At 44.5% G+C, this 12,477-nt stretch overlaps 1 protein-coding gene across 1 annotated transcript in view; it reads left to right on the top strand.

Annotated features, from left to right (window-relative positions):
* ENPEP (glutamyl aminopeptidase) overlaps nt 1–10,283 on the top strand; it is a 61,508-nt gene extending 51,225 nt beyond the window's left edge. Inside the window, exons 18-20 of the mRNA XM_006268980.4 lie at nt 1,623–1,763; nt 7,539–7,617; nt 7,901–10,283. Coding sequence (XP_006269042.1) covers nt 1,623–1,763; nt 7,539–7,617; nt 7,901–8,038 — 358 coding nt within the window. The 3' untranslated portion in view covers nt 8,039–10,283. The remainder of the gene's footprint in view (nt 1–1,622; nt 1,764–7,538; nt 7,618–7,900) is intronic.
* The last annotated feature ends 2,194 nt before the right edge of the window (nt 10,284–12,477 follow it).

Genomic DNA, 12,477 nt, shown 5'->3' with positions numbered 1-12,477 from the left:
CAAAAAGCCCAAGTCTGAATTGGTTCATTCTTTGAAGATTAATTTAAAATGCACAGATTAAATTGAAACAATAGTTAACAGACATTTGCCTTTGATTCACCAGAGACAGAGAGGCCAAGAACAGCTGCCCGAGGTGCCCCCAGATTAGTTTTTCTGACATATTTCTAGGTTTGGTATGTACAAGCAGAGTGGATGGATAAGACAGGGTCATAAACCATAGGAAAATACTGCTGGAAGAGACTTCAGGGGTTCAACTCCCTGCTCACGGCAGGATCATCCCTGTCCAAACCACCCAAACCGAGTGTCTGTCTGGATGTTCTTTAAAACTTTGAAGTCTGAAGATTCCACAACTTGTTCCAGTGCTTGACCACCCTCAAAGTGAGGGAAGTTCCTACTAGGATCCAACCTTAATTTCCTTTGTTGTAACTTAAGTCTGTTACTTCTTGTCCTGTCCCTTGTGGTCACATAGAATAGTCTGTCACAATCTTTTTTATAACCATGCTTAAGCAGTAGTGTAAAAAGTGTTGGGCAACTGGGGCCTCAGCCTCAAGTGCCCACTTCAAGGGAGTGCAAGAATGGCAGCATCAGCTATTGCCAGCTCAGGTGCCACAGCCAACTTGGCCCCAACCACCACCACCCAGAGTACTGACCCTGGTTGTTAAACCTTTGCTCTTCAGGTATTCAAAGACCTCTCTGTCTTCTCTTCACTAGACTACATAATTCCAATTCTCTTAGTTTTTCATTGTAAATCAGGTTCCCTCAACCTGTAATCAAGAGTCAAAAGAGTCCATCTTCCAAAATACCAGAGATTTGGTGTAAAACACACTCAGAGGCCTCATCCAGACAAACACAGCCATGTGGTATATAGCACTGCAGACCTGTCTGTGGTGCCACACCACAAATTCAGGAGTTCCCCATGATGCTACCTTGCAGCGTTGGGGGCTGCCATGTGCCCATGCAGAAAAAGCAGGGAGGCACATGTGGCGGTAACACATGCTTCCCAAAACCGGAGCCTGGCTGGTCAGAACCATGGTCCAGTGCCAGCAGGCTCCCAGCTTTGGGAACACCATGGCTGCAGCTTCCCCAGCCCCCAGGACCCCAGGTAAGACTGCTGGGGCCAGTACAGTTGCTTCCCCAGCCTCCCCTACCCCACCTGAGGTAACCTGTGGTGTGCCAGAGGGCACGAGGCACAGGCGTTCCCTGGGGACAAGTAGCAGTGGCACAAGGTGTGCTGCTGTTTCTTACTGCTGTTTCTTGTCTCCAGGAAAACAAACATCTGCACTGATGTGGACATGGCCAGAGAGGCCAAAATGCTTGCATTGTTTTTGAAACTCTTATACTTAATGAATGTTCTCTTTTTAGGCCCAGCTATTTCATCTATTTTTTTTAAAAAAAACCTCTCTAGCATCACTTTTTTCCCAAATAAAATAACAGCTGAGCTGTAGCAATCAGTTGGCTTAGGTTGGTCTCAGCAAAAAATCAGTGACATGAAAATATCAAGGCTTTTATTATTTCTTATACTCACTCTTACAAGTCTATACCCAATTAATTAATTCTTTTGTAATCTATAATGAAAAAAGCTATAAAGCCCACTTAATTAATACATATATGATTTCTCCTAGGTATCTAAAATACATTTACAACACCAATCTTATTAAAAGTCAGGATGTGTTTACTTTACTGAGGTACATCTCCTATAATACTTATGGCAAAAACATGGCGTGGGACTGGATACGACTCAACTGGGAATACTTAGTTGGCAGGTATGTTGAACAGATTCTCAATGTGTTTTGCCTCTAACTTGCTGACCATTTTTATTTTCTTATCTTACTTTAAGGGTTTCTGCGTGAAGAACCTAGAGTCATCAAAGATGTAGGTTGTAGCCATGTTGGTCTGAGGACATAGGCAGATAAGGTTCTTTGGGTGAATCTGATATCTTTTATTAGACCAACTTAAATAGATGGACATTTTTTTCTTAGCCAGCTTTCAAGTTTAAAAACTCTTTGTCAGGCTGAGGAAGTATCTGCAGTTGGTGTGTGCTCTTCCTGGATGGAAACAAGTCATCAATTCCTAGAGTCATCAATGCATTTCTGTTTCAGTCAGATGAATCTTGCAACTTCTCTTTTAACTTTTCATAGAAGCAAGTAGCTCCAAAAGCCAATATATTTTCATGAGAGGATACTTGTTCTGAATATTTTAGCCTACAACAAGCTACTATCAAATAAGAAAATTTTAAACTAATGGTCCAACCTACAAAGTGTTAGTCTAGTGCATATAATGGGTTGTCCCTGTGTTATTTATATTTTGCTTAGACGAAATAACCAAATCAAACAGCTTTTGGAGAGTAAAAGCTGGGACATAGTCCCAGCCATCCCACAGACCTCAGAAACCATAAGTAGTCTAAGGGCCTTTTCTGATGGGAATCTTAGCATGCATTTTATCTGAGACTTAGTAAGCATTACCACGCCATATGAAAAGTTGGAATGTGTTTGGAGTAATTGCCCAATAATGCTTGCTAAGATCTCCGTCCACTCTAGATAGGGCTGGAGATGGCTGTGCCCCCTTCCCCACCACTGACTCCAGCACCAGGCACCACAACACCAGGACCCATGAGGATGTGCATCCTCCCCACTACATGTCCAGCACTGCTCAACTCAGAAGTGCCTGTCCCTGGCTTGCCAGGTTGGTCCAGCAAAAAGTCCTAACTTTGGTACGATATGATCATGCTTGGCACATATTTTACTGCTTGAACACATGGGGCGCAATCAGACCTGCATGGATGTTTGGTTCCCCAGGGGCAACTAGCAATGGAGCACCTTGTGCCACAGCTACTTGTCTTTGGGGAACTCCCATGCCACACACACTTTGGCACGTGGCAAGTTACCCCGGGGCAGTGGGGGAGGCTGGGGGCAGCACTGTGCTGGTCCCAGAAGATTTAGCTGAGGCTCTGGGGGCCTCCCAGGGCTGCAGCCACAGCGATTCTTCTGTACAGAACCTGGCTGGCAGTGGAGCACGGGTTCAGGTGGCCCAGCTCCGCTTTTCAGCAGCGCTTGCTGCCTAAGCATGCGCCATGCTGGGTTTTTTTTTCCCATGGTTTTTTTTTACCCCTGGATATCCCTTGCAGTGTGAAGAACACTGGACTGTGTGGTGTGTGGCGCTGCAAATGTGTTTGTGGCACCACATACTGCGTGACCGCACTCATCTGGATGCACCCATGGATGCTTGCATTTTAAGTGCAGTTAACGTGTCCTAAGTATAACATGCAACATGGCCTTAACCCTGCCTTTTGTTCTGGTTAGTGTAGCTGCCTTAGTGCAGCACTACAGACAGGCTACTTAGTTTTCTGAGAGGTAGAGCTAATGAGAGCAGGCACAGCTGTTCAGCAACACAACTATATGGCTTCCTGCTCAGGAAGTAACCAACAGCTACCTCCTGAAGTGGAAACCATATCATAGCATTCACGTGGCCCTGTGTTCAGACTCATTATTTCTACTTCCCAGCAATGCTAGTTAGTTTATATGGCTGCAGAGCTAATTTTCTCGGGTGCAACAGCAGGCAAACATGGCTCTGCTTTTTCCAGGTCAGGAGACAGCAGAGATAACAGTGTGTGTTATCCTCCCCTCCAGCTGCAGCAGGATGCTACCTGGTCCTACAGGGACCATTTGGTGGCAGAGGGGATCAGTAACTCCAGGGTTCATCTTTCAAATTTGGGACACAGCCCTGAAGTTTAAACCTGTCCCAGAAACTTCAAGATGGTTGGTCACTTTATCCTGTGAGATGCTGAGTGTTCAGTTTGGCACAGCCTGCACAGTTCTCAACCTTTCAGAAAAAGGACCTTATTGCAAAATCCATGAAGGATTCTAAGGGCCTCATAAGCCCTTCCACACCATTTAAGCTGCCCCAGGACAGTTGTGTGAGTCGCTACCAGTGGAAGAGCTTCACATAAATCATAGAATCATTGAATCATAGAAAATTAGGGTTAGGGACCTCAGGAGGTCATCTAGTCCAACCCTCAGCTCGAAGCAGGACCATCCTCAACTAGATCATTCCATCCAGGGATTTGTCAAGCCAGGTCTTTAAAACCTGCCAGGATGCAGATTCTACCACATCCAGTGGTTAAGCACTTTCTCCAGTGCTTAACCACTGGAGAAAGTTATTCCTGATATCTACCTAAGACTACCCTTGCTGGAACTTGAGGACACTGCATCTTGTTCAGTCATCTGTCACCATTGAGAATAGTCTAGCTCAGTGGTTCCTAATCTATGGTACATGTACCACTATTAGTATGCAGACAACCTGTCAGTGGTACGCATTAACAGATTTATTATAATTACTTTATATGACAAAAATTTGCTGGTGGTACTTAAAGATGAACTGAAAAAATTGCTGGTGGTACTTAAGGTTGTATCATTTTAAATTGGTGGTGCTTAATCTGTCAGAGTTTGGGAACCACTGATCTAGCTTTATCCTTTTTGGAACTACCATTCAGGTAGTTAAAGGCTGCTATCAAATCCCCTCTCAGTCTTCTCTTCTGCACACTACATAAACCCAGTTCCTTCAGCCTTTCCTCATAAGTCATGTACTCCCAGCCCCCAAACCATTTTTGTTGCTCTCTGCTGGACTTTCTCCAACTCGTCCACATTCTTTCTATAGTGGGGGTGGCCCAAATTGGACACTGTACTCCAGATGTGCCCTCATCAGTGTAGAATAGAGCAGAATAATTACTTCCTTTGATCTGCTGGCAGTGCTTTTACCAATGTAGCCCAATATTCTGTTAGCCTTCTTGGCAACAAGGGCACATTGCTGACTCATATCCATCTTATGGTCCACTGTATCCCCCCCCAATGCTTTTCTGCAGAGCTGATGCTTAGTCAGTCAGTCCCCAGGCTGTAGCTGTGCATGGGATTCTTCCATCCTAAGTGCAGGACTTTGCACATGTCCTTGTTGAACCTCATGAAACTTCTTTTGGCCCAATCCTCCAATTTGTCTAGATCACTCTGAATCGTAGCCCTATGCTCCGGTGTATCTACTACACCCCCCAGCTTGGTGTCATCCACAAACTTGCTGAGGGTGCAATCCATCCCATCTTCCAGATCGTTAATAAAGATATTGAAAAAAACTTGTCCCAGGATCAAACCCTGGGGCACTCCACTTGATACCAGCTGCCAACTAGCCATTGAACCATTGATTACTACCCATTGAGCCCAACAATCCAGCCAGTTTTCTATCCATCTTACAGTTCATCATCCAACCCATATTTCTACAGCTTGCTTGCAAGAATGCTGTGGGAGGCGTTATCAAAAGCCTTGCTAAAGTCAAGTTATATTATGTCCACTGTTTTCCCCACATCCACAAAGCCAGTTATCTTATCATAGAAGGCAATCTGGTTGCTCAGGCATGACTTGCCCTTGGTGAATCAATGCTGACTGTTCCTAATCACCTTCTTATCATAGAATCATAGAAAATTTGGGCTGGAAGGGATCCCAGGAGGCCTTCTTCCTGCTCAAAACAGGACCATCCAACTTCCTGCTCAAAGCAGGACCATCCCCAACTACATCATCTCAGCCAAAGCTTTGTCTAGCTAGGTCTTAAAAACCTCCATGGATGGAGATACCACAACCTCTCTATGTAACCTGTTCCAGTGTTTTACTACTCTCCTAGGGAGAACATTCTTCCTAATATCTAACCTAAATTTTCCTTGCTGCAGCTTAAGACTGTTGCTCTTTGTTCTGTCATCTGCCACCACTGAGAACAGTCTAGCTCCATCCTTTTTTGAACCCACCCTCAGGTAGTTGAAGGCTGCTATTAAATTCCTTCTCAGTCTTCTCTTCTCTAGACTAAATAAGCCCAGTTCCCTCAGCCTCTCCTCATAAATCATGTGCCCCAGCCCCTGAACCATTTTTGTTGCTCTCTGCTGGACTTTCTCCAGTTTTTCCACATCCCTTGACCTACAGGCAACACACCTACCAATGCAGCCTAGTATGCTGTTAGCCTTCTTGCAGCAATGGTACACTGATGACTCATGTTCAGCTTATTGTCCACTGTAACCCCCAGGTCCTTTTCTGCACAGCTGCTGCCTAGCCAGGCAGTCCCCAGCCTGTACTCGTGCATGGGATTTTTCTGTCCTAAGTGTAGGACTTTTGCACTTGTCCTTGTTGAACCTCATGAAATTTCTTTTGCCCCAGTCCTCCAATTTGTCTAGGTCACTCTGAATCCTATCCTTACCCTCCAGTGTATCTACTGCTCCCCACATCTTGATGTCATCTGTCATTAAGTTGCCTCCCCCATTCAGTAAGGGACCCACACTTTCCCTGACCTTCCTCTTGTTGCTAATATATTTGTAGAAACCCTTCTTGTTACCTTTCACATCCCTTGCTAGCTACAACTCCAATTGGCCTAGAAAACAGGAGAAACACCTCAAACCAATCAGCAAAAAGAGAGCTGCAGTGGGAGGGAAAGAATCTGCAAAGACTTTGTGTCCCAAATACTCATGAAAGTAATGGGAAACAGCTGCATCTGCTATATCAACTCAGAGGCTTGAGCAGCAGCTACAATGGAAATGTACTGTAGACCCATGTCCTAGTCTACACCTGCCAAATTTCCAATAATTTCATCCGCCCACGAAGGCCCCAGAGATGCAGATCTTTTGCAGGTTAATTGAAGGTCATCCTCAATGAACTGTGATTTTTGCCATGCTAGATGGGGAAATCACCAAAATAATCATTCAGAAAGCATTTCGCATTAATAAAAATACTCATTAAAAATCAACATGTTTTATACAGGAGATTGACAGAAAGTACATTATAGTTTTCTTGGATTTTGTTGTACTTTTATCACAGTGCAAGTGTTTGAATCACTTATCTGTATAGCCAACAATTTTGATAGGAATTTAAGAAACTCAGGTAGGCCTGATGCTAATAAGGGGTTACTTTATCCCTAAATGATCCCTAACAGCCAGTGACAGAAGAAAATGGAAGCAAGCACCATAGAGTGATGGAATGGTTGTGTGAGCATTCACTGCAGCAGTTGATCATCACTCTATGCTATTACTTGCTATGAAAGAACTTCCTTTTTATTCACACTGTTACACAATCAAGTTTTCAGATTTATTTCTTATTCCTTTTTCTGGTAACAATGAATTTAGCGTCCAGCTTTCTCCTATCTACTCACATTGACTCCTGAGATAACCTTTCAGTCCTGCTCTAGTAGTTGGACATTACAAAAAGAAATTGTGCGCAAAGTACACTAGGGCACAGAATCAAAGCAAACTTGCAAGTTTACAGTGGATCTCTGATGGTTCATAGTCTTAGTCTCACAAAGGCATATAAGCACATAATACAAGGGAGATCTTTCCAGGTGTAAATAAATTGCAGGGTAGTAAAAAAACCTTTGGTACTATGATTTTACAAATATTTCTGGAAACATGTAGCAATTTGAGGTGACATGTATTTCATCTAATCAGTTAAACAGCTAAGTGCTCTCTGGAGTGTTTAAAGGAACCATCTTGCTCTTTTTTCAAATATATGTATTTTTTTCAGATACACTATCAATGATCGAAATCTTGGACGAATAGTATCAATAACACAGACCTTCAACACTGAATTTCAGCTTTGGCAGGTATGGACACAATACCTCTAATAATTTTAAGACACTAAACTGTAAGATATTCAAGGCAAGAAATTTGTCCTTTTAATTCTCGAAAATGCCTAACCCACTTTGGACTACTACAGAATTATTCAAATGCTACCAGCTCAGATCTGAAGTCCTCTCTCAGGCAAAACTTCTCTGCCTTCAGGAGTGCAGAACTCAATCTTATAAAATAGCATTTGCTTTACATAGCACACTTATTTGTTGCATGTGAATTCATTTCCATCCTCTCCCTCATTCCTTTCTTTTCCAGATGGAAAATTTCTTTGAGAAGTATCCTAATGCTGGAGCAGGAACAGCACCCAGGAAGCAGGCCATTGAAACAGTGAAAAGCAATATTGAGTGGCTAACACGAAACAAGAAAGAAATAGAAGCATGGCTAAAACCTTAATGTATTACTTCCAATTTGCAAAAAAACTCTGTCTTAAATTGTATGCACTGAGACCCAGGTCCTGAAAGCAACGAGAGTTAGGGTCTAGGACTTACTGTTTCTTATGTAAAGGTATTGTTACATGTTCAAATTCACACATGCTAACTCTAAGGAATGTTAGGTGATATTAAAGTTAGCACGTGTTATGAGCAGTTGCACATTAAGGATTAATACCCTCTCTGACATGTACAGCTCTGACTTGCTGTTAGAGGGCTGGTGAGCAAGGGTGTGGCTAGGGGCTACCAAGTCTGCCCTGTAGCTGCTCAGCTTTCCAGCAGCTCCATGCCCTCCCCTCCGCACAGCTCCTCATCAGCCTCCCATTCACCTACCCCTCCACTTTCCCCACTCATTTGTGGCCTGGCTCTCCCTGGCTCTGTCAATCTAAGGCAGTAGAGTTTCAGATGCTGTCTGTGGGGGTGGGTGGCAGCAGGGCACCCTGGGATACTGGAGTACCACAAATTGCTATTATTAGCCCCATGGAAGGGACTGGCATTACTGCAACATGAGCTGCCTAACACCAGCTGGAGGTAATCCTTACCTGCAGAAGTGTAACTTTGAGGTGTTCAGAGGGCACTGAGCTTGTCTTTTCCTGCCTTACTGAATGGACACTCCCATCTTAAGAGTATTTAGCATGTGCAAAAGGTAACATTTAACAACACCCTAAAAGATTGAGAAGTCAATTTTCAAACCACCCTTTGAATTGTGTGCAATTGCCAGATCACAACCTGCAAACACTTATGCACCTGAATAACTTTACCCATGTAAGTCCTTCCACTAAGATAAATGATACTGCCTGTAGAAGTAAAGCTACTCGATGATGTAAAACTTGGGCATTTCTTTGTCCACCTGATTTCTTTGTCCAAGTGATGGCAAAATTGGGCATTTCTTTGTCCTGCTGGTTTATGTCCATCTAGACAAAGGCAGCCACGTAAAAGTATTTAAGACACTCAGGGATCCTTTCAAAGTGTACTTTTTAGGTTAATCATTCCAAAGGACAGGTAATTGAGCAGTAATTTAAACTTGTTTAAAAACCACTTTGTATATTTATATCTACAAAACCCCCCAAATGTTTAGGATTGAGCTTTGCACTCTTATTTCTAAGGAATGCCAGTTACTCTTGTCTCTGGTACTGGTACTAAAGGGATTGATATTACTATTTTAACTCATTTTATTATTTGGCATTCTGTAAGTTTTATATTTTGGTGGCATTTGTCTGATCTTTATGCCCTGTCAAACAAAGAGCCTATGACAGCAGTCACCATAGACAAGTAAGGAGGCCTGTCACCTCTTCTTTATTTGTAAAAACACAAGGGAACATGAAAGCTTGCCTGCCAGTCTCTCTCAACACACACATACACACACACATATATATCCAGCATTGGGTAAAACAGACCTGAGGCCTGGGCTATATTTTCCACTGTTGCAATGAAACACAGTTGGAAAACAGATCAGTGGAGTGAGATTGCACCTCCTTTCTCTTTTTGCCCTCATATACCCCACTTCTAAAGGAGAATATTGCTGCAGGGGGATACTAAACTACCTAACGCTGAAATGAGCAGGGCTTTTGTCAAACTGTCTGCCCTACAACTCCCTTAAACCACTGCAGAGAGGCAAGAGAGCAGCTTGGCTGACCTCAAGTGGTTAACTGTGAAATAATAAACATTTTCCCCCACTTTCAAAAATTTGAGAGTCAGAAATAGTGAAGCTCTATTCATTAGTGCTCCTTTCTACACATTTCAGACTAAATCCACCTAAGGATGCTTGGATGGCTTCCTGGGAGATCAGAGAACACTAGTGATCTAATCTATTGCTCTGTGAAAGGAAGTGTCAGCCAGCATTCTGCAAATAAACTTTTAAGGTTTTTAACTCCCAGTGATTATAAATTGCTACCAACATTTGCTTCTATTCAGAAAAAGAACAAGGCAAGAAGTCAGGGGATTTCTTCAAAGCTTTTGCCTTTGAGTAGCTTCACAGTCTGAGATGGGTAGAGAAAGGGAAGCAAGTGGTGTACAAAACCAAAACATGCACGATAGCTTTTCACAGTGCAGGAACTATCCAAAACGTACTTTTGTGTTTCCATTTAATGAGTTCTTGTCTGCTTGCCTACTTAACAGGACCAGTATGTATCACAGGTATCTTAGATCCAGTCAACTTGTCTTTGTGCTGTGAAAGACTTTGGGATTTAAATAAAAACAAACACACTGTGGTTTCAGTGTTTTAAGACAGCGTTGTCTTTTACCTGGGGGCTGATTTCATGTGAACCCAGTGCACCATAGACTTCAGTTTAATATTGATAATGCAAGGTGGAGCATGCCAGGCTTGTTTATGCATTTTAAGTTAGAGAGTTTTGGTTTGAACAGAAATAACTCCAGCAGCAGAGCTGAAATCCACCTCCCTGCCTTCACCTCACAGGTCCCGTACTCACCCTTGCACCCTAATAGGCACCCCCCACCACACACACCAACCTTACTCCTGTTGGACCCACTCCTCCTCCTCCCAGAACAGGCCCCCACCCAAAACCTCTCCTCCCTCCATCCCTAGACCCAAGTCAGGAAGCTGCGGGGAGTGGGGAGCAGAGGAAGGGGGCTCCTCTCTCCTCTCCTGCCCCCTACCAACTGCCTGAGTGGAGAGAAGTTGTTCTGGGCCAGGTAGCAAGGAAGGGGAGAAGCCCCTGCTGCATGCCCCCCCCAGCTATGCTGGCTGGGGGTGGCCAGGGCAGGGGTGGGGACCTCTGCTTCCCTCCCCTCCCCACCTGGCCCGGCTAGCAGGTGCAGGCAAGACACAGGGGTGGGGAGCAGAGACTTTGCTACCTCAGCTCTGTGATAACCCAAGGGCAGGGCTGGCCCAGTGCCCAGCCAGAGCAGACGAGGGCCAGCTAAGGGGAGCCCCCCTGCCCTGCGAGGCGGGCTAGCAGAGGGCAGGCACAAGGGTACCTGGGATGCTGGGGGACTGCAACCCAATTTGTGTTGAGAGATCTGGGACAGAACTTTGATAGGCCAGTCTAAACTGGTTAAATCTGATACTACATCCATCCAGGTCTATCTTAGACCAGGTTCACCATTTTTAAACCAGTCTATGTGGACTGCACTTCTGTTCTGTTACAGGTTTAGTCTAGTTTCTGATAATTTATACCATTTTATGTGCAATGTCTGTACCTAGCCTGTAAGTTGGGTGGCAAAAGTCCACCCAAGCAAGTCTCATTTAGGTGCCTAACGAACAGGTTTGAATCTGGCCCCTGTGGACACTTTTATACATGCTCTGAGGGGCGCGGGGGCAGTGCTTTAATTAGAGTGGCTCTCGGAGCTGCTCTAATTAAAGCACCACTGTGTCTTGTATTTCAGTGTCCCCATGCTTAAAAATGGTGGCAGAGGTGCTTGAACTAAAATGTATTTTGAGAGCTTTAGTTCAAGTGCCCCCACCACAATTTTTAAGCATGGGGACACTGATATATGACATGCAGAGGCTCCTGGAGCATGATAATTGTCATGGTTAATCAAGTCTGCTCCAATGCACTATAATTACAGTGCATCAGAGCAGGCTTCATGCTCATGTACAGGCACTCTATTTGCTTAGTTAAGACTGGGCCATTTTTTGTTTGTTAAATTTGAACTCCAGGTAGCTTTGAGCATCAAGGACAATAAAAAGTCCTTTTTCAGATACGTGGGGAGCCGGAGGAAAAGCAGGGGCAACGTTGGACCCCTGCTGAACCAGATGGGGCAACTGACAACTGACGCCCAGGAAAAAGCCAACCTATTAAATAGGTACTTTGCGTCGGTCTTTCATCAGCCCCATGGGACGCCCATGCCTGCTACAGGGCCGGGAAGTCCGGGTGAGGGTGATCCCCTGCCCTCCATTAATGCTGACTTCGTGAAGGAACATCTTGAGAAGCTGGATACCTTCAAGTCAGCCGGCCCTGACAATCTTCACCCCAGGGTACTCAAGGAGCTGGCGAGCATCATAGCCCAGCCTCTAGCGCGGATCTTTGAAAACTCTTGGCGCTCTGGTGTAGTGCCCGAAGACTGGAAGAAGGCCAATGTGGTGCCTATCTTCAAGAAAGGGAGGAAAGTGGATCCGGCTAACTATAGGCCCATCAGCCTGACTTCTATCCCGGGGAAGATCTTAGAAAAGTTTATTAAAGAGGCCATCCTTAATGGACTGGCCGACATCAACATCTTAAGGGATAGCCAGCAAGGGTTTGTTGCAGGTAGGTCTTGCTTGACCAATCACATTTCCTTCTACGACCAGGTGACCTATCACCTGGACAAGGGAGATGAGATTGATGTCATATATCTTGACTTCAAAAAAGCCTTCAATCTGGTGTCCCATGATCGTCTCTTGGAGAAACTGGCCAATTGTCGCCTTGGGTCCTCCACGATCCACTGGCTGGAAAATTGGCTCCG

Source organism: Alligator mississippiensis, chromosome 2 (genome assembly GCF_030867095.1).
Source record: "Alligator mississippiensis isolate rAllMis1 chromosome 2, rAllMis1, whole genome shotgun sequence".
Lineage (NCBI taxonomy): Eukaryota > Metazoa > Chordata > Crocodylia > Alligatoridae > Alligator > Alligator mississippiensis.
The sequence above is the reverse complement of the archived record's forward strand: the minus strand, read 5'-3'. Positions and strand labels throughout refer to the sequence as shown.